The sequence below is a fragment of the Hyperolius riggenbachi genome, chromosome 7, assembly GCF_040937935.1.
Source record: "Hyperolius riggenbachi isolate aHypRig1 chromosome 7, aHypRig1.pri, whole genome shotgun sequence".
Lineage (NCBI taxonomy): Eukaryota > Metazoa > Chordata > Amphibia > Anura > Hyperoliidae > Hyperolius > Hyperolius riggenbachi.
The window spans coordinates 235,479,785-235,506,917 of record NC_090652.1 but is presented as its reverse complement, the minus strand read 5'-3'; the positions used below and the strand labels follow the sequence as shown (position 1 = coordinate 235,506,917).

At 42.4% G+C, this 27,133-nt stretch overlaps 1 protein-coding gene across 1 annotated transcript in view; it reads left to right on the top strand.

The window, feature by feature from the left end:
* The window catches only part of FN1 (fibronectin 1), a 90,303-nt gene that overhangs the window by 37,823 nt on the left and 25,347 nt on the right, over positions 1–27,133 (top strand). Inside the window, exons 17-31 of the mRNA XM_068247367.1 lie at positions 275–369; positions 1,753–1,921; positions 4,972–5,058; positions 5,215–5,406; positions 8,280–8,552; positions 12,227–12,409; positions 14,347–14,436; positions 17,394–17,663; positions 18,288–18,404; positions 18,526–18,690; positions 18,821–18,976; positions 20,500–20,613; positions 22,466–22,735; positions 24,981–25,168; positions 25,757–25,844. Of these exons, the coding sequence (XP_068103468.1) occupies positions 275–369; positions 1,753–1,921; positions 4,972–5,058; positions 5,215–5,406; positions 8,280–8,552; positions 12,227–12,409; positions 14,347–14,436; positions 17,394–17,663; positions 18,288–18,404; positions 18,526–18,690; positions 18,821–18,976; positions 20,500–20,613; positions 22,466–22,735; positions 24,981–25,168; positions 25,757–25,844 (2,457 nt within the window). The remainder of the gene's footprint in view (positions 1–274; positions 370–1,752; positions 1,922–4,971; positions 5,059–5,214; positions 5,407–8,279; positions 8,553–12,226; positions 12,410–14,346; positions 14,437–17,393; positions 17,664–18,287; positions 18,405–18,525; positions 18,691–18,820; positions 18,977–20,499; positions 20,614–22,465; positions 22,736–24,980; positions 25,169–25,756; positions 25,845–27,133) is intronic.

The window sequence follows — 27,133 nt, the reverse complement described above, 5'->3', positions numbered from 1 at the left end:
CTTGTGCTTGTGGAAGGCGGCTGGGGCAGTTTTTCGTGTGTGTGTGTAAAATAAAAATAAAAAATATAAATAAAATGATGAAGTGGTGACCATGAGGGTAGACTTACCTGGGGAATATGTGGGGTCCTGTATAGTCGTAGTACAGTTGCAACTTTGCAACTTTTTTTTTCCCCCTTACAAAGCACATGTTACTGCTGTTGAACTGAGCAATGCATTTTTTTTCTTTGCTTGTGTATACTTTTTTTTTTCACCATAATACTGTTAATTTTCCTAGTGGAACCTGTTGGATCAACCCCTCCATACAGCACAGAGGTTACAGAGACCACAATCATCGTTACATGGACCCCTGTGCCAAGAATTGGATTTAAGGTAAGTCTTGCCTTTAAAATAGAGATTGGGTTCATTTTGCCAGCTCCTTGCACCAGTTCTACAACCAGCCCCAAGTTGCCAGAGGCGATCACGTCAAATCCAGCGCAGGAGATTAGGGTGCAGCTGGTGCCACCATAGACCTTAATGGGAATTACGACTATAGCGGTGCACAGTGAGTAACTTCGACGCCGTCAGAAGTTGGAGCTGAAGTTACTTTTAAAACACTAATTCGGCCTCTAGCAATAGCTGGAAGCCAAATTACATAATTCCCCACTATCCACGTGGACCTGGAGGAGGAATAGTAATTAACTTTCCCGGGGCTTGTGCAGGAGCAGGCTAAGTGTGTATATCGGCTGTATGCCCAAGTCTCCCGGTGGTAATTTCACTTGTACGCGCCAGAGGAATTGAGACTCGCCCATGTCCACTAGCTCTGACATTGGCTGGTGTTAGGCTGCTGCTCATTACATTGATGTTTTCTAAATATTGTAAATTATTTTGTAAATGGCACTACCTGCACGTAACCTATATAACCTTTGGAGTGTAGAGTTTTGTTGATTATGCGAACTTAGCTTTGAATATTAAATAGTCCTTTTTTTTTTTTTTTTTTTTTTGCTTGAGAGGAGAATGCTGAGAGAGATTAGACTCTCAATTAGTGAATAGGCTTGCAGCTAAGGTTTGCCTCCTTGTCGTCCTGAACAGCCCAATTTTTAAAACTCAAAACAGAGGTTAAGATTATTTTAATTCCTGAAGGTTTTTTATCCCCTTATACCAATATTTGTAAGTTGGCTTGTTAAATTCTCAATCTTCATTTTGAATATGATGTAGAAACCTACTGTGTATCAACCAGATTTTTCATTCTCCTTATCGCCGCTTCCAGTGTTGATCTCCATGGCCAAAGTGGGGTCATGTGACGCACCTTCAATACGTGCCATCGTGTCACCTGACGCCACTATGGAGAATGGCACTGGAAGAAGCAATTAGGTGCGTTAACACTGTAATAACCACACCGCTTGCAACTCTGGCAGTTTGCCCACCTTTTCTTCGCTCCACATATCTGTAGATGTGAAGGCAAGCCCCAAAGCTGCAACAAGGCCAGGCCCATTTTGTGCTCATCAGTTACTCCATTGCTGAAGCAAAGTGCGTACTCTGATGGTTTTGGTTTTCAGCCAGGAAAGATTGTGCATGTATGCATATGTTTTGTCTTTCTATTCATGCTCTCTATTTCTTCTTGTAACATGCTCTCTGAAGGAGTGTGGTGAGTAATATGCACTGTCTGCATGTCTAGTTTTTATAGTTACATTTTCGTAATGCTTTAGTGCAACGTGTTCTTCACTAGAGTTGTATTTTAAGTAACTAAACTAGTGTTTGTTTTAAATGCACTAGTTGGACGTGCGTCCTAGCGAAGGTGGAGAAGCGCCCCGAGAAGTTACCTCAGAATCTGGCAGCATTGTGATTTCTGGTCTTACACCAGGCGTTGAGTATACCTACACCATTGCTGTCATCAAGGATGGAAAAGAGAGGGATTCACCCATCACCAAGACTGTTGTGACTCGTAAGAATAAACCTTAATCTTAATAGCAATAGCACAAAGCTTTCTTACTTTGCTTCCATAACCCGTTTTATCCTCTTCCCGCTGTTCATTGTTTAAACTTAAAGGACCACTGTAACACAAATTGTACAGTTTTCAAATGCATGCATATAACATGTATGTTTGTCTCAGAGTAGAGTTAGGCCCGGTTCACATTTGCGGTTTTTACCAAAACGGACCAGATGTCCGGATCCGGTCCTGATGCATCCGGTTGCAATCCGGATCCAGTCCGTTTGCATCCGGATTTTCATCCTTTACGGATCCGGTTGCTACCTGGCTCCATTTTTTAAAGAGATAACAGACTATATTAATTCTTGGGGTCTGGGAGGTCTGCAGAAGCCCTGGAGTCATTGTTGGAGACAGCCTGACGTGTGGAGACCATCCTTGGATAGAGAGACTGCAGTTTGGACCATGGATCCAGTGTTTTTGTACTCATTTTACCTGGGAATTGTCTCCTTTGTAATTTTTACCCACTACTATGGGAAGGAAGCGTGCTCCTCGCAGGAGATGAGCACCCTCTACTCCTGTAGAATCAGGTCCTCAGGTGTGAAAGTCCTGACCTCTTCTTGTGACATGGTCCCAAATATGCTGGGCCCATGTGTCACCATCCAAAATGACGGCTATCACCATAGAAAACGCTACGGAAGTGGGGTACATAGGCCGGATTTTATAGCCAGTGTTGTCCTTTTAGTTTCTCATTGGTTTCTGCTGTGCAGATGGTGTAGTCAGGATCCGGTCCGGGTGCGGCGACCGGATGAAGCTTACGGCAAAAAATAGAGCAGGTTGGAAAAAATCCGGACCGTAGCCCAGAGTCTGGATCCGGTCAGTGAGGAACGACGAGTGTGTACGGATCCATAGAGTTACATTGGATTGCCGAATGTCTGTTCCGTTTGTACAGTATACGGTCCGGATCCGGTCCGGAAAATCCTGACAGCAACCGCCAATGTGAACCAGGCCTAAAATGCACTATAATTTTGTTTTCTATGTTGCTGTCGCTTACGACAGCAACATAGAAAACAAAACAGGTTTTGGGCTAATCCATTTCCTTATGCAGGATTTTCTGGAATTACTTCATTTTTAAAAGCTTCCCTCCCCTTTGAATGGAAGTGACACAGTCCACCTGGCAGAGTAGTGTCAAACAAAGCAACTTGCTTTTTGGCATCATTTTGTGAGTTGTTTCCATGAAGTGCTTTTGTATAGAATATTGAAATACTTTGAATTCGCCCTGAGTTAGACTAGTCCAAAACCTGTCAGATTTGTTTACTACGTACATTTATCCTGGGAGTTTGACAAATGTTCCTTTTTATATTTACGTACACATTACATAATTTGTTTTAAGGGGGAAAAAAAAAAATCTTAAGTTCAACCAGAAAATATGGTGCAACACTAGCTTACGCCCTCGAACGTCCCAGTTGATCCAGAGGAAGGCAAAAAAAACTCTTTCAAGACTTTGACCAATTATCATTAAGGCCTGGTGCACACCAAAAACCGCTAGCAGATCCGCAAAATGCTAGCAGATTTTGAAACGCTTTTTCTTTTTCTGTAGCGTTTCAGCTAGCGTTTTTTACGGTTGTGTAGCGGTTTTGGTGTAGTAGATTTCATATATTGTTACAGTAAAGCTGTTACTTAACAGCTTCTGTAACAAAAACGCCGGCAAAACCGCTCTGAACAGGTGTTTTTTAGAGCGGTTTGCGTTTTTCCTATACTTAACATTGAGGCAGAAACGCATCCGCAATCCAAAAAAATGCCTCACCCCAGAAGGATTAGTTTCTGCAAAATGCCTCCCGCTCTGCTGTGCACCACCCCATTGAGATACATTGACCAAGCGGATCTCTGCAGAAACGCTGAAAAAGCCGCTCGGTGTGCACCAGCCCATAATGGGGAAAAAATCCTTCCTTACTCCATATTTTACTATGGGAATGATTGTGTGCTTTCATCACAATTTTGAAGGGATATGATGGCAGGTCATTTTTGTGTGTGGTTTCAGTTAAAGGAAACCTGGGAGAAAAAAGTACTCCAATGGAGAAGACCGGGGGAAACCTCATTTGGTCTGTTCCAGTGCTGTCCCCTCTGCCAAACCAACTTATGTATTCACAGTAGCACCACTGAAACCCGAGCGGGTCCGTGCTATTGCGCAGGTGCAGCGCGGTCTCGCTTTGGGGATCCGTGCTCTGAAACGCCTCAGGAGGAGGAAGCCTGGGGATCTTACAGAGGCTTTCCCTGTCCTCCTCCACCATGCTAAGTATCTAATTTTTATCTCCCACAAACTTACAGGTTTACTTTAAAGAGAACATGAGGTGGTGCGGAAGGGGGGCAGATGGGACACAGAGGCATGTTCCCTGCCTCATGGCATGCCTCTTTGTCATCCTCTATCGCCCCCGAAATTGGCAACAATAATTGTCGCTATTCTGGAGGGTAATGGGAGGAGAGGGATTCCCTGCTCAAAACACCCACTGGGGGCGTTCATGCACTCTTTCCCCAGCTGCCATTGGGCAGCTCTCTTTCCCTGGCCACACTCCCTGCACGCTGAGAGAGAATCTCTATACAGCATCGTGACCCCACAGGTCACAAAAGTGAAAGTTAAGCAATGTAGGCCAACGGAGTGGAGGAAAGCGGCTGGGATTTGCGGCTACATGATCCACCCAGCCCCCTGGATCAGGTAGCATTTTTGTTTTGTCCCTACCTGAGGCTCTTTAAAGGGTTACTTAGCTGCCTCACTTTGATTTTTAGACAAGGCTGACATTGGCCATCCTTGCTGAGCTGTGCAGTTTGTTGCCTAATCTAATGCTGCTGTGGCTTCCACGTTTCTGCTGCCACCCTCCTATGTTACGAACGTTATTGCATACTTTAAATAGTTGTGTTTTTTTTTTTTTTTTTTACATGTTTTATACTAAAATAACAATATCTGGCATTTGATTGAAACCCTATAGCTCTGTAGGACTTAGTGTTAACTACTTATTGATGAAAATGAACACGCAAGAAATGTAAGGTTTGGACTCTGTACTGTCTTACAGCACTTTCACCACCAACCAACCTCCGCCTCCTGCCAAGCTCAGACCATGTCACTCTGACCATCTATTGGGACAGAAGTACTTCTCTAGGTAAGGGCTTTAGTAAAGATGTGGTGGAATGCTGGGTCTTGTGTACAAATGTAGAACAAAGAAAAAAATCTGACATTGTGAAACTCTTTGAAAAGCCTTATTTTTTGAGGATGGCTTTCCAAATTATACCTCTGACTTTTTTTTTTTTCACTGCAGGAATTACTGGGTACAGGATAACCTCGGCTCCCACAGACAGGCAGCTTGGGTACCCCAGTGAAGATGATGTTGATGCAAGTCAGACCTCCTTTACTTTTGAAACTCTTAGCCCTGGTGTGGAGTACAATATCAGTGTTTATGCAGTGAAAGGAGATGAGGAGAGCGTCCCTCTTTCCAAAATAACCACACAAGGTAATGACTGACTGTCCTAGATCTATTCAGCTGTTTCTCCCTTCAGGAAACAACCCTGGGATTGATGGGGCTACTGTATTACTGCAGCTCTTTTTCTCTATTATTATATTTTTCAATATCTATCATACACTGCACTACACTCCTTGGTGCTTTTTCTTTTTATCATGCTTTTGGCACAATGCTTTTCTGTAATCTGATGCTCTGCTGCTGCATTAGTTAGCCTCAGCACTTTGTCTGACAAAACTACCCAACCTAAAATGTAGCACTTATGAGTAATGTCCAGGCAATACAGGCATTCATATTGCATGAGGATGTAACCGAGTGGGCCAGGGGTTACGTGGCGTTTGTCGCTCGTCCTGATCTTGCAAGCAGTTACTGCCATGCACCTGATTGACCACACAGGCCTGAGATTTCCCAGCATGTTCAGCTGATGCATTTGACCAGTTTCAGCCTGATATACAATACAATAACATTTGTAAAGCGCTTTTCTCCCATAGGACTCAAAGCGCATGAGCCGCTTGAGAGAGCTGCAGCCCAGCTGGGCGCGCCCAGTAGAGAGTAGCGAGATCATCCAGTTCTATAAACTTTGGTTGGTCAGCCGGGTCGCAAAATAGCGAGATGTATGGCCAACTCTACTTTGCTTTTTTTTAAATCCAATAAAAGGATTACATCTATTCAAAATTTAATGGTCATATTAAAAATGAATTGACTAAAAGGATTGTGCTCATTTGAAGTTAAAGGCAATTGGTGAGTCATAAAATGTATACCTAGTTGAATCCATACATCTAAAGGGAACCCCTTTTTTTTTTTTTTTTTTTTTTTTTTTTTTTTTTTTCTTCTAAATCGTAATTTATTTCTGAGGATGGGCCATTTACTGTACATGCATCAAACATGCAGGACAAATCCTCTATGGTTGCAGAATTCGTTTTGAGTGTTTCAAACACTCCTTACTGTCTCTGCAATCTAGACAGCTGTGCCATATGACGGTCAACAAACTGCATACTGTATTTGGGTAGACTGTTTAGGTGGGCCACCTATATTATGTACATGTGGCAGATTTATTTTTATTTTTTTTTTGTGTGGCTAGCTTGCATTTTATCTACAAATTAACTGCCAGTCTAGACCTTACAGTTTCATGCCATAGTGCGCATTTACATACCATATGTGTAGCTGTACAAAATTACTAATCTCTGCTTGATCGCTGATAGTTGCTGGCGTTTTGTACACTCAAATGGAAATATGCCAACGTGTGTCTGGACACTTTCTGATCTTTCAATACTTCAGCAGACTGCAAAATATTTCCCAATCTGGATGCCTATTGGTAATCCAGTTTTCTGTACAACTAGCTTCAAGTTTTAAAGTGGAACTGAAGGAAGAAAAAACGTTTCACTTGGGGCTTCTGCCAGCCTCCTGCAGCCGCCCTTTGTCCCGCGATGTTGGCAAACAATCCTCTGGTCCCCCGCCATGGCTCTGTTTCTTCACCGCTGACTTTCAAGTCGACAGCCTTCTTGCCTGTGCAGCCATGGCTGCACGCATCCTGACTCCCTCTCATGTTGCCTGGAGCTTCCTGCACAGTACGAGAAAACTCTACTGCACCTGGTGCACTGTGCAGTGGACAGCAACAGTAAAAGTGAGTCTTGGCGGGGGACTGGAGGATCATATGATAACACCGTGGCCAGGGGGCTGGCCAAAGCCCCAGGTAAATGAAGCATTCTTATATGATGTAGCTGAATAGGCTGAAAAAGATGCACATATCCTTATGGCCAATCTCCTACAACAAATGAAACAAGACATTTGGACAGTTTTTTTTTTTTTAATATTTTGCGGATTACAAATGTCCATCCTGACCATTGCTAGTTGTGTACCCTATATCCGGATACTACCACACTATCCTTTAGTTACTAAAACTAACAATAGCATTAGTCTTAAAATTATCTTTCAGCAATAAGCTATACCAGGTTTTGTTTATGGTGAGAATCCTTAACGGACACCTGAACTGCCCCATAATTGTTAAAACACACATTCCATACTAAAACCAGGACCCTGTTTTGGATGTATTGTAATCTGCTGTATCACTTTGCCCCCCTACCCACTCAACAACCATCTTTTGTGGCTCTGACCCCATTCAACGAACACGACCATTGGGTATTGGGACATCATACTACGCACACTGGCATGTGTAGTTTTACAGGTATGGTGTTTTATTCAATTCAAGTTTTCTCCTTGGAGGTAATTTTTCACCCCTTTCTAGTTTTCTCTAGAAATTACATTAGCTGCTTGAGGCAGGGGTCACACTTGTCTTTCAGCTTTCTAAAAACTAAGACCTGTGTGACCCCTTGCCTCAGAATAGTTTCTTGCTTGCTGGTAGTTTAAAAAGCATTTTATTGCTAAATTGGGAAATTGTCAACTAGGAGAATTGAATAAGGACCCATGACTATTTCAGACCTCTAGGCTAAATATTGACTTATTTTACATTTCTGTTAATCTAGCAAAAGGCAGAATATAGATTCATCTGAAAATCCCATAAATGGCATGTCTCTTTTACCATTTTGAATCAATCTATTAATCTAACGAAACCTTTAAACTGGTAAAACCTTTAACATCTGAGAACTTTCAGAGTAATCTGGTTGCACATATATTATACATGTGCAAATCCATCTGTCTGCGGGCTTTGCAAATCTTAATGCAGTAAAGCATCAATTCCACTCTTGTTTCATTAAATCAGACACACTTTGAGTATCAATTGCTGGTTTTAATTTTTGTTTGTTTGTTGCTTTTATTAATAAACTGTAATTATGCAATACTTGATTGACATGCTTTGCTTCCTCCCCCCTGCCTCCACCCTTTGCTTCATCCCTGCGTCGCCCTGCCAGAGATCCCCCAGCTCACTGACTTAAAGTTTGTCGATGTAACCGATACAAGCATTGATTTGAGATGGACACCCATTAATTCCACCGCCATCATCGGCTACCGAATCTTAGTGGTTGCTGAAGGACAGTCTGTCCCAGTCTACGAGGAGTTTGTGCAACCCTCACAGGGGTATTACAAGGTTTCAGGACTGGAGCCCGGCATTGATTATGAGATCAGCGTGATCACACTCATTAACGGCGGAGAGAGTGCCCCGACCACAATCATACAACAAACGGGTGATTGCACAAATCTTGCCATTTTGCAGAGGATGGATCGTGTTGTGTGTCTTCTCTAGAATAAAATAAGAGGGATGAGTGTTGCCTCAGCAACAGGAGGGATGAGTGTTGCCTCAGCAACAGGAGGAGGGTGATTCTAACACATGGTTCATAATACACCTTTTTTTTCACAAATATATTAACAAGGGCTTTTTTCGTATGGTTAAATAGTCAAAATTGGCAACTGAATGTAATGCCTAAATATTCATTCATCAGAAATTGTTGCATTTATTAAAACATTAAGGGCCTGTTTCCACTGCAGCCGCACGCGTCTGTCAGACGCGTGGCGGCACTTCCGGATCTGCGGTTACGCTGATGAATCCCATGAGCCGTGCCATGCATGGCTATGGGATTTGCACAGATTCGGATGGAAAAGCCGGCCGAATCGCTAGCGCAAGCGATTTGGCCGGCAGCTCCATTACTTCCTATGGCAGAGTTTCCCCGTGCGATTTGCCTGCGGGGAAACTCTGCGGATTCGGCCCGGTTTCCAAGCAAGTAGAAACTGGCCCTAAAGAACTGTCGCGAAAATCTTAATTTAAAACGCATACAAATAAGTTTCTCCCAGAGTAAAATGAGCCATACATTACTTTTCTCCTATGTTGCTGTCACTTACAGTAAGTAGTAGAAATCTTCTCATAGGGGGGTTCTCAGTGTTTTCTTTTATTTTTAAAAGCACTTTGTGAATGGCAGTTGCTCCATCCAGCTGCCAAAACAGTGTGCAGGGAGGCTGGCCAGCATCATTGTATTAATCCTTTTCATGGAATGTCTTTATAAAGAATAAAGGCCATGCTGAGATTCCCCCATGAAGATATGGACTAGCCCAAAACCTGTCAGATTTCTACTACCTACTGTAAGTGACGGCAACATAGGAGAAAAGTAATTTATGGCTCATTTTACTCAGGAAGAAACATACTTCTTATTTGTGTGTTGTTTTTTTTAAGAACAAAACCTAAAAGTCTTACATTTAAAGGGGAACTTCAGCCTAAACAAACATACTGTCACTAAGTTACATTAGTTATGTTAATTGTAATAGATAGATAATATAATTTTTTACCCACCCTGTTTTAAAAGAACAGGCAAATGTTTGTGATTCATGGGGGCTGCCATCTTTGTCATGGGGGCAGCCATCTTTTTGGTTGACAGGAGGTGACAGGGAGCATAAGGCACAGTTTCAACTGTCCTTTCTCCTGATAATCCCTCCCAGCTGCATGCGCTAGGCTTCAAATGTCAAATTCAAAATGTAAAAAAAAAAATATTTGCACCAAAACAGCAGGACGAGACAAACAACATCAGAAATCCCATCATGCTTTGCACAGCATCAGGGGAAAAATGCCCGGGCAGTTTTCTTCTGTGCAGCTAAAAATGAGACTTGTATAAGAGAAACAAAGTTCTGATGCTGTGAAACTGTTAAAGAAACACCAGGCCTTTTCAGTGCTGCTGAGTCGATTTTTAGTCTGGAGGTTCACTTTAACCAGTTCATTGAGTTAATGTTAATCAGCATCATCTCGCTTGTACTAGTCCTTGCTCCAGAAGATGGAATCTGTTGGTCCATAATTACTTGTACTATAGACCTTGTGTTGGCATAGCTGTATCACTGATGACCTACAAGATTTTATAAATCTCCATTAAAATTGCCTTTCTATTCAAGTCTTTAGCTGTAAGTTTCTAGACTTGCAAAATTTCAAAATGTGGTTCCTTGCAGCGTACATGTAAGAAGGCGCAGGGACAAGCCGACTGACTGCTCTCCCTGCAATAGTTGTTCCCCTTCCTATTTATTTTTAACAGATTTTCCCCCCACTGTAACCATATTCCTAAATTATCCCGCCGCCTTTCTTTATAAGTTATTATAAGTCTGATTCTGGGTATTTCTGGCGCCAAAATTACACCATGAATGCTGCTATTGTGGCCTATGGCAGTGGCGCAAAAATTATCGGTTTTGTCCCTTCCGAATCATAGCAACAGTATACATTTTTAGTGACCAACACACAGTTACCAATATATAATTTTTTCCAAACCCTAAGGAGTTTATTCACCAATACACCAGTTAATTGCTCTCTGTTGCTCATTGAAATCGCCTGTACTGTACATTTTTTAAAAGGTTTACGTTGACTTGCTAGAGAAGCACATACAACATGCTCTATTCTCTGCATTGCATGTAATGATGAAATGCTGAATACTGCTGCATCTATGGTGGATAGAATGTTCTTGCTACATACTTCACTATGAAAATGCTACTGTTACATCAAATTTGGGTATTGGATTCAGTTTAAAGATTTTAAATTGCAACCATGTAAGTGGCGGCCATAGGGTCATGTTAATAAGCATTTGTCACGATAAAACAGTTTATGTGAAATCTTCTCTTCCAAGGTTTATGCTCTCTAGACACTGTTTGTTTTTAGTTTTGTTTTATTCGCCATTATTTTATCTCCATTAAACAGGATATTCTGATCTGTCTGTGGAGGGCAGGAGTACATGTAGTCATCTCTGTGTGGCATTTCCTGCTGTAATAATGCAGTGCATACACATATCCAATTTTGATTGGCCAATTTTACTAGTTCTATGTAGTCTTAGGCCCAACAGATTTTGAATGCTATAAGCAGATTGTGTAGGTAAGCTCTTATATTACATGGAAGTGGTAAAATTTGCCAGTCATTGGCCAATCAAAATTGGATGTATGCAATCTTAGACCTAGAAGGGAAGGGGCTACAATGTGCTCTCAGAGAGCTGTTGTTAGATGCCTAGGGTTCAGCTTTGTGTATAGAGCAAAAATTCCCAGAGGGCTAAACCAATACTCTATCCAGCTCTTAATGACCATGTGCTGTACCTTCCCTTCTAGTAAATGAGGGCATGGAGAGTGGTTTAATCAAAGTGGTCTTTATGTGTTTGTTTTTTCCTGTGTATGGTAGCGGGTGGGAAGTCTAGCTTTAGTCTGGGTCCTGAATAAGACAAGTGCCTGTTGGAGCCTTAAGGTGGCCATACACCTATAGATTTGCAGCAGATTCGACCATCCGATAGATTCCTGTCAGATGCCTGACAGGTCGACTCTGACAGGAATGTATCTGATGTGTGCCACACACGAACAGATTTTCAATGCATTTAATTCAGAAATCTATTGGAAATTGATCAAAATGCATTATTGCACCATTCGATCCAATGCAACTCTATGGGCCACTGATCTGTTGCCAGTAGCCGATCGACCTAGATTCTCTATCTGGACCGATCGAGCAAATCGGTTGGAAATCTATCGCCTGTCCTGATCGATCATGCTTCCTGTTGCATCGATTTTTAGCCGGCTCGATCAGAGTGGCCGAATTGGCCGTCGATCAATGGAAGAAACCGACCAGTGTATGGGCCCCTTTAGAGAAGGGGGGGGGGGCTGGGAGAGATTTAGGTATTGTGATTGATTTTACTTTCCCATAAATGGGGATTGTAGGAGGTGGATCCACACACTAACAGTCTTTAAATAGTTATAAGTAATTTTTGTTGACTGCAATAATGTATTCTGTTTGTATTGAAGAGATTTATGTACTTTCTGCATGAAGTGTGCATGTACAGTATATCTGCGTGTCGGTATGATTTCAAGTTTTGGCAAAGGTTTACTTATTTTTTTTTTTTTCTTTTTGTTCATGGTTTAGCTGTTCCACCCCCAACAAATTTGCGTTTCACCAACACTGGTCCAGACACAATGCGCGTCACTTGGGCTCCTCCATCTTCCATTGAGCTCTCCAACTTCCTTGTGCGCTATTTCCCTGTGAAGAGGCCTGAGGATGTCACTGAACTATCCATCTCTCGCACGGATAACATGGTTGTGCTCACACGTAAGTCAAACTGTACAGGAAAATGTCATTATTAAAAAAAAAAAAAAAAAAAAAATTGGGGTTGGCATTTTTGTTAAACAGGAGTTGGGTTGCTGATTGTTGGTGAATGAGTGTGTGCATTCAACTGGAATGCACCACAATAATGGATAATAAATGTGCATTATCTACCTCAAGATACAGGTGCCATCTGCAGTATGTACAGCTACAGTATAAAGTTATATTGATGCTAAACAAGTTGCAGCCTGTACCAGTAACTACTTTTACAGTTTTAAGTGCTGAACCAATTTACACCAAAGGCCTTTACCTCGTTGAGAACCTACCACCCTACCAACAAACCAAAAACTTTAATGATGGCCATTTCTCCCCACCGAGTTCTTCAAAAATCTGAAAATTGATCAAACCACTGCCACAGTGGCTTCCTACTGAAGTGCAGATGTTTACTCCTTTACTGCCCTCCTATCCACACATTAGAGTAATAACAATTTGGACCTTTCCTGGTGGTTAAGATTTTTTTTTTTATTTTTTTTTTATTTATTTATTTTTTTTTTTTTTTTGCTCCAGCTGATCAAAGTGAGACATTCATGTTATTAATTTTTATGTTTGATTTATTGAAGTAAACACCTCTGACTAAAAAAACTAACAAACGCATAATATATGCTACCAGGGCTGTGCCGTCCATGCAAAAATCATCCGACTCCTCAGTTTATCGAAACCACCGACTCCAGGGCCATATGCAATTAACTTTTTCTCCTGGCTTTTTTCCTAGGTGATATTTTAAATTTGTAAATAAAATGCATTTTAAGCCACTTTTTTTTTTTTTTTTTTTTTTCCCCAATTAACTTATCAATCTCATATGTTTTTATTTATTCCATCATTTTGCTTCTCACCATAATGTAAGCGGAGTCTTGCTGGCTTCACGTCATACGAATCCTACTGCCAGATGGCGTATAAGCTATTTAAGCTGGCTGGTACACGTTGCTACTGTTTGTGGTTATATCCATCTTTCTTGAAGATCATTCCACTGCCTCTGCAAGTTCCAGACGTTTGGCACCTGTACTTCCCACATGTGGATTTAAGTCCCTCTCTGTGTACAGCCAACATTGCAGTGCTGATGGGCAACAGGAGGAAGAGCTGCACTATTACACTGTTTTATTTGTTTTGGTCTGAGCTTTTGAGTACATGGTTAGAGATAAGGAGGAAGGAACAGCTAGTTGCTGGAGCCACTTCTCTTCAAGAGGCATTAAATTGGCAAAATGTTTTACATGAGTTTAAATCAGAAATGCAAAGGCTTGTTTTGTGGTTGTTTATTTTTAATACACCATGGTGCAGCTCTAAAACTGTCCAATAATGGTCACCTGATCCTGTTATTGGTTTCAGTCCTTTTAGGGCAGTGATATTGGGTTCACTCACAGCATGATCTGAGCTCCTCTTCCTCTTCCTCCTCCTCCTCCTCCTCCTCCTCCTCCTCCTCCTCCTCCTCCTCCTCCTCCTCCTCCTCCTCTTCTTCCTTCTTCCCTCCTCCTCTTCCTTCTCTTCCCTCCTCCTCCTCCTCCCCCTTGCTATTGGTTCCTCTGATATGCAAAGAACAACATAGTGCATACGAAAAAAAAACACAATGCTGAATGAGGTTCTTGTGCAGAAAACATTTGTACATGTAAATGTAGGTCAGGAAAGCAGAGTAGTAATAGCAATAGTGGGCAGCGGCAGTGTCAAAAAAATTCTAAACCGTCATTAGTTTGGAGCTAATGGAAATGCCATTAGTTGCTTTCCAATAATCTTTAAGATTCTTAGCTAGCAACAGTTATTTTTCAGTTGTGTATACCATAATGAGTTCCAGTAGTATTATTATATATTATTTTTTTTTTTTATGCTGTTTTACTTCCATATATCTGGGGTTTTCATCTAGGTAAATAATGGTTGTCTTTATTTCTGTGTAGATCTTCTGCCAGCCACTGAATATCGCGTCAACATTTATTCTGTTTATGATGAAAGAGAGAGTACCGAACTTACTGGAGTACACAGAACTAGTAAGTATTAATATTTGCTGTTGGGTAATTCCCATTTAGGATGTACACAGGACCAGACCCTAAGCTTGGACTTTTTTTTTTTTTGCCATTTTGGATTTAGTTGGGCTTTGAAGTGAGGACAAAGTAAATTTTACTCACCTCACACTTTCAGACATCCTCTTAAAGCAAACCTGCTAAGTTAAAATAAAAAAATACTTAAAGGACAAATGTAGCGAGAGGTATGTGGAGGCTGCCATATTTATTTCCTTTTAAACAATACCAGTTGCTTGGCTATCCTGCTGATAATGTACCTCAAATGCTTTTAGCCATGCACACTGAACAAGTATGAAGCAGATCAGATGTTTCTGACATTGTCAGATCTGACAAGATTAGCTGCATGCTTGTTTCTGGTGTGATTCAGACTCTACTGCAGCCAAACAGATCAACAGAGCTACCAGGCAACTGTTATTGTCTAAAAATAAACAAATAGGGCCGCCACCATAGCCCTCTCACTACAGTTGCCCTTTTAAAGTGACACTAAAGCGGAAAAAAAAGTATATGATGAATTGTATATGTAGTACAGCTAAGCAATAGAACATTAGTAAATAGTTTGCATACATGCATACATACACACACACACACACACACACACACACACACACACACACACACACACACACACACACACACACACACACACACACACACACACACACACACACACACTTCAGTTATCTATGCAAAAGAGCTTCTCTGAGCGACAGTCCTGTTTTCTGAAGCACTTATACATCGAAGAGACAGCTTCAGATAAGGCTTTACTGCATGGAAGGTCAAAGGATCATTAGCTCTCTTTTGTTTTATAGTTTAAAATAGTGCGGTATGTAAACTGAAAATATGACAGAATGAAGCAATGTTATATAGGAAAAAAAATACATAAGTGAAAATAAAAGTATGAGACTCTTTCTTTGTTACTAATGTTCTATTCATTATCTGTACTACACATACAATTCACCCACTGTTGTCTGGGACTCTCTTCTTGTTGGCGGCAGCACTTCCCTCCGTATGAGCGTGGCCATACTGTGCATGCGCAGTACCATTAACCTCCCTGGCGGCTATGCCGCGCAGGGGGATTTCTCAGGCCCTGCTGGGCCGATTTAGATTTTTTTTTTTTTTGCAGCACGCAGCTAGCACTTTGCTAGCTGCGTGTGCCCTCGGATCGCCTCCGCACCGATTACGCGGCGCTCCCCGCGCCGCAAGGCCCCCCCCAGACCCCGTGCACTGCCTGGCCAATCAGTGCCAGGCAGCGCTGAGGGGTAGATCGGGTCTCCCAATGACGTCGGTGACGTCATGCCGCCCGTCGCCATGGCGACGGGGGAAGCCCTCCAGGAGATCCCGTTCTTTGAACGGGATCTCCTGATCTCCGATCGCCTCCGGCGATCGGAGGGGCTGGGGGGATGCCGCTGAGCAGCGGCTATCATGTAGCGAGACTTTGTCTCGCTACGTGAAAAAAAAAAAAAAAAAAAAAAAAGACTTTGCTGCCCCCCGGCAGATTTTTAATAAACCGCCAGGAGGGTTAAGCCAGCTACTCATGAATGTGCTGTACAGCTACTCTTGTACACCAAGAGGCGTGTGGCCACGAGAACAAGCCCTTGTCTGATATGTTAAGCGGGACTCTGCACAGCAACGATGGACTCATGAGTGAATCATGAAGCCTCTGGACCACCCAGAGTCTTCCCTCCACTTAGGTAAGTATGTAATTTGTTTTTATTGTATAGGTAAGAGGATGAATAGCACTCACCTTGCATGGCTGGGTGCCTGGTTCAAATCTGGACCTGGACACTATATCGGCATGGAACTTGTATGTTCTAGGTGGAGGAAGCACAAAATATGGCATGAGACACTAAAAGGCTAGTTAACAGTGTTAGTTTCAACATTAGCAATGACTGCTTAGAATGTTGAAGATCATTTGCGCAAGTTATGAATTTAAATGTGCCCATATGCCCAGGAATTTACTTTGATGTGTGAGCCGTTTTCCTCTTTTTGTTCCCTGAGCTCTGTATTTGAAGCTAGCAGGTCAGCTTGAGGCATTTCCCAGTTGAAAAACTCATAGCTTGGTGTTTCTCTCTCACAAGCGGGAGATTCCTGCATTTCAACCAGCAGACTCAGAGATTAGGGATTCAGTCTACTTTGTATTTGTTTATAGAGGACTCCCTTACAGTCTGTTTTCTTGAATGCTGAGTAAATTCCTGCATATTACATAACCATAATAGAGAGTTTATACTCCGTTTGCTGCTTTGGCACGAGTCCTACTCTGAATGCTGGGCATAGACGGTACGTTTTTTTTTTTTCTTATCAATCGAGCCGCTGATGGCTCGATTGATGATTTCCGACTTGTCTGATCACTGTGTGGATCGATTCCCGGCTTGATTCCCGCGGGCGGACAATAGGCCAAAACGAAGCGCTGATAAGTGCCCGAGCGGGAATCGATCCGGACGAGCGGAGACACGCCGGCATCGAGCCGCTGGCTCTATTCCGGCGCATAAACGTGCAGTCTATGCCCAGCATAAGACCCACCATTTTTTTTTTAGCCTTTTCATAATTTTATAATTCCCCCACCTCTTGTTTCCACCCCATTGTAAGCTTGCAAGGGCAGGGCTCTCACCCTTTTGTGTCATGGAATGTTAATTTAATTGCTTGCACTCTTAGACATTTATACATTTTAGTCATCATGTTAAATTTGCAATTGTAATCAGCAGTGCTGTATTTTGTATCAGTGTTCATATTTGATGTATATCATTGTCTGTGTCATTCTGTATCCCTTGTTTGTTTTCTTACATTGTACAGCGCCACGGAATATGTTGGCGCTTTATTATTATTATTATTAATAATAATAATAATAATAATAATAATAATTTACATTTCAAGTAGTTGTTGTTTACTATTCTGGTAACTTTTTTTTTTTTTCCCCTGTACTATAGCTCTTGATTCTCCAACTGGCATTGACTTCTCTGAAATTACCACCAACTCCTTTACTGTGCACTGGAATGCCCCACGTGCTACAGTCACTGGCTATAAAGTCCGATACCAGCTAGAGAGCGGCACTGGACGTTCCAGAGAGGAAAAGATTCCCCCATCACGAAACTCCATTACTCTTACCAACCTCATCCCGGGTTCTGAATATGTTGTCAGTATCATTGCTGTTAGTGGTTCTCAAGAAAGCGTGCCACTCGTAGGCCAGCAAGCAACAGGTAGGTACACTGACTAGCACAGTTTGCTGTCTTTGGATTGCTTGAAATTCCGTTCATGTGATTCCTTTTTTGGGCAGGTAACAGCCACAGTCATGGTGCCATCTGAGTCACCTCATGCTGATTCTTGTCTTTGTGGTTCCTTCCATTCCTGGTCCGTTTCTCCCTAGCTCTTAGCAGTGATGTGCAGTTCCGAAGTGCCCATGTGCAAGTTTCAAACAGCACATGCGCAGTGAAAGCTCACACGAGCACTTCCTTTTGCGGTACATGCACAGTTTGGAACTCGCTCTTCACCGCTTGGTGTAACTTCTGAGAGGCAGTTAAGTTGAAGGAGTCAGTCAATAGAGGAATGGGCGGGAACTTGAAGAGTCACAGCATAAGGAGTCCTCAGGTTTAGGTAATGTAGCCTACCTTGAACTTGCGGTAATTCAACTTTTGTTCCCTGCTTCAAGGGATCCTTACAATTATATAATGAGTGGAACAGCACATGCGACTCTCTTCCAGAGCCAGATGTTGTGGAAAGAACTTACTAATGAATTCCTTGAGAGATCTATCATGGATCTATGCATTTTAGGCTACCTGACTTGATACCCCTACCTCCTGTAAAATTGTATATTGTCCTTTCAGTGTCTGATGTTCCAACTGATCTACATACAACATCAACTTTTCCCAATGAAATTACAATTGCCTGGGATGCACCTGCTGTGAATGTGCGTTACTACAGAATCACTTCTTCAGAGACTGGTATGTTTTAGTTTTTTTGTTAGCTCTGACAATGTCCACAAGCTTTATTTTCTGCTGTTTATCTTCATCCACTCATGCATCCAATTGTTCAATAAAGCCACCATTCACTCTGTTCCTACAGGAGGCCATAGTCCAGCTCATGAATTCACAGTGCCTGGCACCTTCAACACTGCAACTATCAGAGACCTGAAGCCAGGCATAAGTTACACCATTACTGTATATGCGGTCACTGGCCGTGGGGACAGTCCTGCTACCAGCAAGCCAGTCACCATCACTCACACAACAGGTATATGAAGTGAACACTCATTCTGTTCTATAATGGTGGATATTAAACCTGTAGTACTACTTGTGAGGTCTGTATAGACTATATGCTTTTATTATTGTTGCATGCTCTGAATGTGACTGTTACTCTACAGCTATTGAACAGCCTACAGAGATGCAGGTGACAGATGTCAAAGATGAAAGCATCCATGTTCGCTGGGCACCGTCTGCTGGCCCCATTACTGGTTATAGAGTTACAAGTGTACCCAAAAGTGGTCATGGAGAATCAGTTACCCAAGTTGTACCTAAAGGTAATACTTTTATCAATATTATCCGGAACCAATATAAAATAAGGATTTTCAACTTCTAAATATCTGTATAATAGTATTACACCTCTTACATACTTTTGAAGCACTATGTTGCAGTTACTGCACTGGTTGGTTGAGTGCAAAGTATTACTGTGCATTGAGACATTGTTTTTGTAGAAAGCATCAGCAGGATGTCAGGCATCTGTGTTTAAAAGGAAATGAATATGGCAGCCTCCATATGTCTCTTTCCTTTGGGTTCCTTTTTAAATTAGACTATGGATGAAAATTCATTAATAGAAATGTATATGGACAGACCAAGCGCTAAGGAGGATCCAAACTCAATAGTAAACTACTGCACCGCTGCGTGTTATAAGGGGGAATCCCTCCACCCCTTTTACACAAAAACAAAGGTTAAAATACAAATAACACGCGCTGGATAATCCCCAATCTCGTTTATTAGTAGTCTAAAAGCACAAAATTCCAAACAAGAAGCTTCAACAGAAAATTCATTAATAGTTCAAACACCTGCTGGCAAGTTACAGATCTTTTACCTAAAATAGGCCACAGAGAAAGGATGTTGAGTTGTGAAACCACTGTAGGGATAGGGACTGATATGACTGATGCAATGTTATCTGTACAATGCTGCTGCAAAAACAAAAAAGTATTGGCAGTATATAATCGTGTGAAAATAAAATGCGGTATCCTAGGTGGTATGTGTGTACCCCTGAGAGTACTTGGGCTGGGTTTAAGGGGTACATTAAGTTTTTTGCTTAATCCATTACAATGCGTTTTTTTGGATTTGTTTAAAAAGAATGTACATGCAAACGTTGAGTGCTCCTAACAAATATATATGTATTAACCACTTAAGGACCAGGGGTTTTTCTAATGATCGGTGCTCCATGGGCTCTACAGCCCGCAGCACCGATCAGGAATGTGGCCGGGCGATCAGACTTCCCCCCCCCCCCCCTTTTTTTCCCCACTAGGGGATGTCCTGCTGGGGGGGTCTGATCGCCGCCAGCTCTGTTCGTTCAGCGGGGGGGGGGCTCCTCAAAGCCCCCCTCCGCAGCCATTTCCACCCTCCCTCTGCTTACCTCCCTCTCCCTCTTCACCCGTAATGCGCAGGACGGACTTTAGCCTATCATATGCCGGCGATCCCCGGCCAATCAGAGGCCGGGGATCGCCGATCTACGTCACGGCGCTGCTGCGCAGCAGCGCCGTGTGATGTAAACAGCGGGGATTTCTTCCCCGCCTGTTTACATTTCGCCGGCGAGCCGCTATCGGCGGCTCTCCGGCTGTTCACGGAGACAGCCTCCGTGAACTGGCATGGTCCATGCTATACCACTAACGACCCGCCGACGCCTATCGGCGTTAGGCGGTCGTTAAGTGGTTAAGGGGTACGTCAGATGTTGTTCACAATATGGGGTACTTGGCAAAGCCTGTCTCTCGTAAAGGGGCACATGCTGTAATGATGTGGAGTAACCCTGTCCTACATTATGCTAAATGAAATATTTTGGTTCTTTCTACAGATCAAACAGAAATGACTATTGTGGGGCTTCAGCCAACTGTTGAGTATGTGGTGAGCGTGTACGCACAAGGTCCAAATGGAGAGAGTGAGCCTTTGGTAGAAACCGCCGTTACAAGTACGTATTTCTCATGTTTGGATTCTAATGATCTTTACTAGTCTGATGGTGGAATTCTCCTCTTTCAGCCAGGGCTAATCCATAAATGTGTGTAGTGTTTTTTTAATTTGCCTTTCTTTCAATGTATAAACAAGTCCATATGCTTTGATGACCCAGTTTTATAATCCGGTGCTCTACAGCTGATAATTGTTCTTCTAAAGTTTACTTTCATAACTCTTCTTCTTTTATATGTAGCTAAACATGTAGTCAGCACAGCAGTCCTAGCACACTGCAATCAGGCAATATTGCTTTACTTGGAGTTGTACTGTTTTACTTGGACTTGCTGCTAGCTACTGCTTTTTACTAATTACCATGGTGCTCAATAATCAGAACAGTAATTTGCGTTTAGTAATTAATGCAGCAATAACTGCTTATTAAGGTTGTGCAGTGTTGGTGCGGTTGCCGACCAGCAACTGATCAATGATTTGTGCTAAGTTTGGCACATCAGCTTTTGCTCACCTATAAAGGTGTATTACAGTAATGGCTTGAATGTCCCAACTTGCCATTTCTTCCAGTGCTTGCACAAACCTTTTTAGCCAGCATTCTAATCCAGAACCTCTGCTCTGTAGAATGCTTAACCATTTTACATTGCAATGATTCGCCTCTGCATCTTCGCGATTCATCCAATGTAAATCATGCTAATATCTTTGATTTCTTGCTTAAAAGCACAAAGACCATTAATGTAGCCTGGTTTTTGTGCAGTCCACTAGATGGAAGTGTTTTTATTTGCTGCTGGTTTTGCTTAAATGGTTGTCCACCCTAAAATGATATTTCAAGTTTAATCGGGCAACATTGGCTCCGATGTCCAGCTGGTGTTACCAGAGAGGTTTCCATGTTCATCCACTTTGCATGAACATCTTGTTGATCTCTGGATCTCACTGTCATGTGTGGCTTTTGTTTTTGATTTTTACTACTACTTTTCTATTTTTCCTGTTTTTCTCCTCTTAGCTCAGCCTAGCTCAGGGGTGTCAAACTCCAATACAAAGTGGGCTGAAATTGTACACTGGGACCAAGTTGCGGGCCAACCTCAATGTCTAGTAGCCACCTCCCTCCCTTATAAAGTTCCCTGGTGTCTAATGCGCCCCCCCCCCCCAACCTATACAGCTCCCTAGTGTCTAGTGCCCACACCCTCCCCTATACAGTTTCCTTGTGTTTAGGGCTTTCCCCCTACCTCCTCCATATGGCTTCCCTGGTGATCTAGGGATTCACATCCAATATAGCTTCGCTGGTGGTCTAGAGTGGGCCAAACATAATGCTAAGTGGAGAATCCACTTGCGTGCCAAATTTAATGGCTCTGAAGGCCAGATTTGGCCCGCGGGCCGGAGTTTGACATGTATGGCCTAGCGCATTTTCTCTTCCTTGCCTGTGTGTATTCTTTCTGTTTGCTACTTCACTTGATACACCTAAACTTACAAATCATTTTTTTTTATTTTGTATTTTCTTCCTTTGCCCTGACTCTGGCACTTCCTGAATCTTGGCAGTCTTGTAGTCACTGCTATGGCAGGTGGATCCAGAGTTGAAGTGAAATGCCTAGCTGTGTAATCTGGTTACTAACACTTATAACATACCAGCTGGTAATCTGTGCAGCCATGTTCACCCACAAATGAAATATCAGTTTTTGGTGTTATAGCTTGTCAGATGCTGCTTGATGGTTTTAACTTGCTTTGGTGAATCTGGTTGTAACATTACACTGCCTGGAGGCGGAGCCATGTATTCCACATTCTCCCTCCAAATCGCAGTTCTGTTTCTTCCCTGTTGCCGTCTGCTGCTTTTCTCTGCTTTTAACTGCTTTCATGATTAATTTGCCTGACAGACATTGACCGACCCAAGGGACTGACATTCCCAGAAGTGAGTGTTGATTCAATTAGACTGGCTTGGGAAATCCCTGAGGGTCAGGTTACTGGTTACCGAGTGACCTACTCGAGCCCTGAGGATGGAATGAGAGAGTTGTTTCCCGCCCCGGAGGGAGATGATGACACAGCTGATTTGCACGGTCTCAGGCCGGGCACAGAGTACACTGTGAGCATCGTGGCATTGCACGATGACATGGAGAGCAAGCCTGTGATTGGGATCCAGCGTACAGGTATCAAGGGCACATGGCATGTTCAATGTGACTGTTTACCTCTTGTTGCCATGCTGGCATTATGGACTGTTTAGAATCTGTGGTGCCTGATAATGTCTTTCACCTTTCTGTACTTCACTCTTTTTTATATTTCTAAGGGCCCACTTAAACACCTTACGCTACATTTTTATTGAAATGCATGCAAAGGTGTGCAAAGAGCTGCACAAATCAAGGTGGTTGTGTTTTTTTTTTTTTTTTTGTTTTTTTTTATGCTTTTAGTGTTTAGCCTATTGTCCATCTTCAGCACATATTAGTTAAAGAGAATCTGTATTGTTAAAATCGCACAAAAGTAAACATACCAGTGCGTTAGGGGACATCTCCTATTACCCTCTGTCACAATTTCGCCGCTCCTCGCCGCATTAAAAGTGGTTAAAAACAGTTTTAAAAAGTTTGTTTATAAACAAACAAAATGGCCACCAAAACAGGAAGTAGGTTGATGTACAGTATGTCCACACATAGAAAATACATCCATACACAAGCAGGCTGTATACAGCCTTACTTCTGAATCTCAAAAGATCACTTGTGTGTGTTTACCTTCTGTCCCCAGCTTCTCTCATGCACTGAACATTACAGGCTTCCTGCAGACAGCTCTGCCTATGTCGTTAATTCCTTAGTATGTGACAGACCAGCTCCTTTCACAGCCTCCAGAGGAGGATTTTTATCCAGCTCTCTTCTATCACTGATAAGATAGCAGAGAAGCTGCTGGCTTATGTAAATAAAACACACACTGGAGTGTGCATAGAGGAACAGTTCAACACTGAAGAACTTGGCAGCCTTCCAGACACAGGCCGACAAGTCTGACAGGGGAAAGATACATTGATTTATTACAGAGATGGTTATAGTAGAAAGAGCTGCAGCAAGCCAGATCACATTAGAATAGGTTTAGGAACTTGTAGGATGGTAGAAAAAACGTTGTAATTTTTGTTACAGAGTCACTTTAACAACCCTCAGCTCCCCTGGAGACGACTTCTCGCACAAACCTTATAGCAAATTTCTTCTGATAGTAGAATCAGATAACTGCTATAGCTCTGGGGAGAGCCAGATGCAGGACCTTTTATCTCAAAGCTGAATTGTTAGTCATTTTAATAAATGAGAAACTGGCAGAGATGACTCATCTGCTTCTATCTGAGTACTGGTAACTAGTATTAATATTAAGAAACACATCTATAGTGTAATGGTTAAGGGCTTTGCTTGTGACACAGGAGACCTGGGTTTGAATCTCTGCTCTTCCTGTTCAGTAAGCCAGCACCTATTCAGTAAGTAAAACTTGGGCAAGACTCCCGAACACTGCTACTGCCTACTGAGCACACCCTAGTGGCTGCAGCTCAAGCGCTTGGATTCCACCAGGAGAAAAGTGCAATATAAATGTTGTTTGTCTAGTATGTATACTCTGTGTAGTACAGAGCGTTTCATTTTTATTGAAGGAAGTGTCAGATTTACTTAGTGAATGGGAACCGCATTTAAAAAAAAAATGGAGCAAATGCTTGAGAGGGAAGGCTCTGGGTCATATAGAGCCATCTCCTCTCTCGGTGCGCTCTATCCTGTGCTGGCTCCCCCCCCCCCCCCCCCCCCGTTTCAATCCCCCGCCAAAAGGGTATTTGGAAGTCTTAGGGAGCCGTGTCCTCCCGAAGACGTGCGGCTCCATACTGCACAGGCGTGAGCATGCAAGTGAGCGTGCTTGCGCAGGTGCAGTACAGGGCGGCCCTTCTTCAGGAGCACTCGGGCTCCCTGAAGACTTCTGAAGCTTCCTTCGGCTGGGTAAAGCAGTATTTGACTAAATTGGTCAAATACTGCTACCGGGCGAACCAGCACTGGAACGCGGGGACCAGGAGAGGAGCGGAAAGGCTCTATAGGACCCAGAGCCTTCCCTCTCCTTGGGTAAGTATCTGTATCATTTTTTTTTTATTATTGCGGTTCCCATTCACTTTAACCCATGATGTTGTAATTACAAAAACAGATTTCAGGAAATCAGAACTCAAATCCAGTAAAAATTATTTTTTTTTTTTTTTTTTTTTTTTTTTTTTTTTTATGAACGGATAGCTCTTTAATGCACCCTTCACAACATTGGGGGATTTCTGACCATGCACTGCATGCTTGTTGTTTGTCAGTGTTCGTTCTTTTATTGCATGCCTCCAGACTACATACTTCGTATTCTGTCTTTCACATTTTTGCTTTTCCTTCTTAACATAGTTTGTAATTTTTACAGCCATTCCTGCCCCTACAAGTCTTCAGTTTTCACAAGTGACTCCAACGGGCATTACTATTAGCTGGCACGCACCTAATGTCCAGCTCACAGGGTACCATGTCCGTGTTAACCCCAAAGAGAAAACCGGTCCAATGAAAGAGCTTGACCTTCCACCTGGTATGACTGCCACTACCATCAATGGACTCATGGTGAGTAATGACTGGAACATTCAAACAGGGGGTCAGTAGCATACTTGAGAAACCATGTGAATGCATCAAAGTACATATATTTTAATATGACCACAAATAAAAGTGCTTCTCCTTAGTCCAGAAGATATACATGTGTATCGTTCCCTGCCCTTTGGCACAGAAAACTGAAGAGCTTAGTTTATATTAATGTAATTATTCCCTACTCTGTAATAATTGCTGCCCAGCATGTACAAAATGTTTATAGATCTGATTTAAGTGCTGCTCCCAGTCTTCCCACCACTAGAGGACACTGAGGAAGGATGCACAATTAGGAAGGTAATCTTTCCTTTGATTTCTCCATTAGTCAATTAGAATCTCCTTTTTAGAAAACTCTTTTTTGAAAACGTTGATCACTTTAGCTGAATATGCACGTTTTCACTACAGGTAATTTGGACAGAAAGTTTCTATGATACAAGTGCATCTATGATATTAGGTTGTGATAACTGAACTGTTTTTGCCGAAACTAAAGTGGTTTAATCTAATTCAACAAAATCAGATTTGGTGCAAAGGACCTTTTACATTTTTACTAAAACATTCTTTCTTTATAAGGTTGCCACCAAGTATGAAGTTCATGTATATGCTGTAAAGGATGACCTAATGAGCCTACCACTGCAAGGAATCATCTCTACACTAGAGAGTAAGTAACCAGAAGACAAAGCCTTACAAACCATAGAGGTTATCCTGATTGATGGAAGCTAACATCCAGCTGCTGTTAAGGACAGTTTCTCTCCTTTGATACGCATTACCTTTTTTTTCATGTATAAACATAATATTTTTTTTTACTTTTTTTGTAGTCTCTGCTCAATGACATTTATTGTAGTATGCCAGAGCTCAAATCTATGAATTACTGACTTTTTGTATCTCTTTCCTGCTCTCAGAAGCCATTTACTGACAGGAAAGTGTTTTATGGCTGTAGTTACTGATCAGTGAGGGTTATGCTATAGTCTGACCCAGACAGAAATGGTCACTTACATACCTGATTAACTCTTTCAGGCACAGAAATAAAAAAAGGAACAAAGCCTAGTTATTTATTATTATTATTATTATGATTATTATTAAAGCAACACCAATCAGGATTGGGAATTCAGACATAAACAGCTCCAACCTTGTGCGCAGCCTTGGCGTAGTAATCGATGGGGAATTGAGTTTCAGAAACCAAATTTCATCTGTAGTTAAATCTTCCTTCTTTCATCTGAAGAACATTGCAAAGATTAAACATCTGATTCCCCCAGAGGATCTTCAAACCCTAGTCCACGCCTTCATCACATCACGGCTGGACTACTGCAATGCCCTTTATGCTGGCCTCCCCAAAAAAGACTTGCGTCGCCTGCAATTAGTGCAGAATGCTGCTGCCAGATTGCTAACAAACCAGCCTCGCCACTGTCACATTACACCGATCCTTCGCTCACTGCACTGGCTACCAGTAGAATGGAGAATACTCTTCAAGATTGGACTGCTGACATTCAAATCCCTGCACAATCTGGGCCCTGGATACATGAAGGACTTGCTGAAGCTGCACCACACCTCTCACAACCTCAGATCAGCAAGTTCTATAAACTTGGTCACTCCCAGAGTGCACCTCAAAAAATCTGGAGACAGAGCCTTCTGTCATGCTGCCCCTACTCTTTGGAACTCCCTACCACACCCAGTAAAGACAGCACCATCCCTGGAGCTATTCAAATCCAGACTGAAAAGCCACCTGTTTAGCCTGGCATTTCCAGATTTATAAAATTCTTCCCCTGTACCACGATGGTCGGAGCCATGCTTATGCGCTTTGAGTCCCACGGGAGAAAAGCGCTTTACAAATGTTATTTGTTGTTGTTGTTGTTGTTGTTATTTATGTGCTTGGCACTGTACATACACGTCTAGCTCATCATGTCACATGTCACCTCAATTGTCCTTTAACCCTCTGGGCGATACAATTGC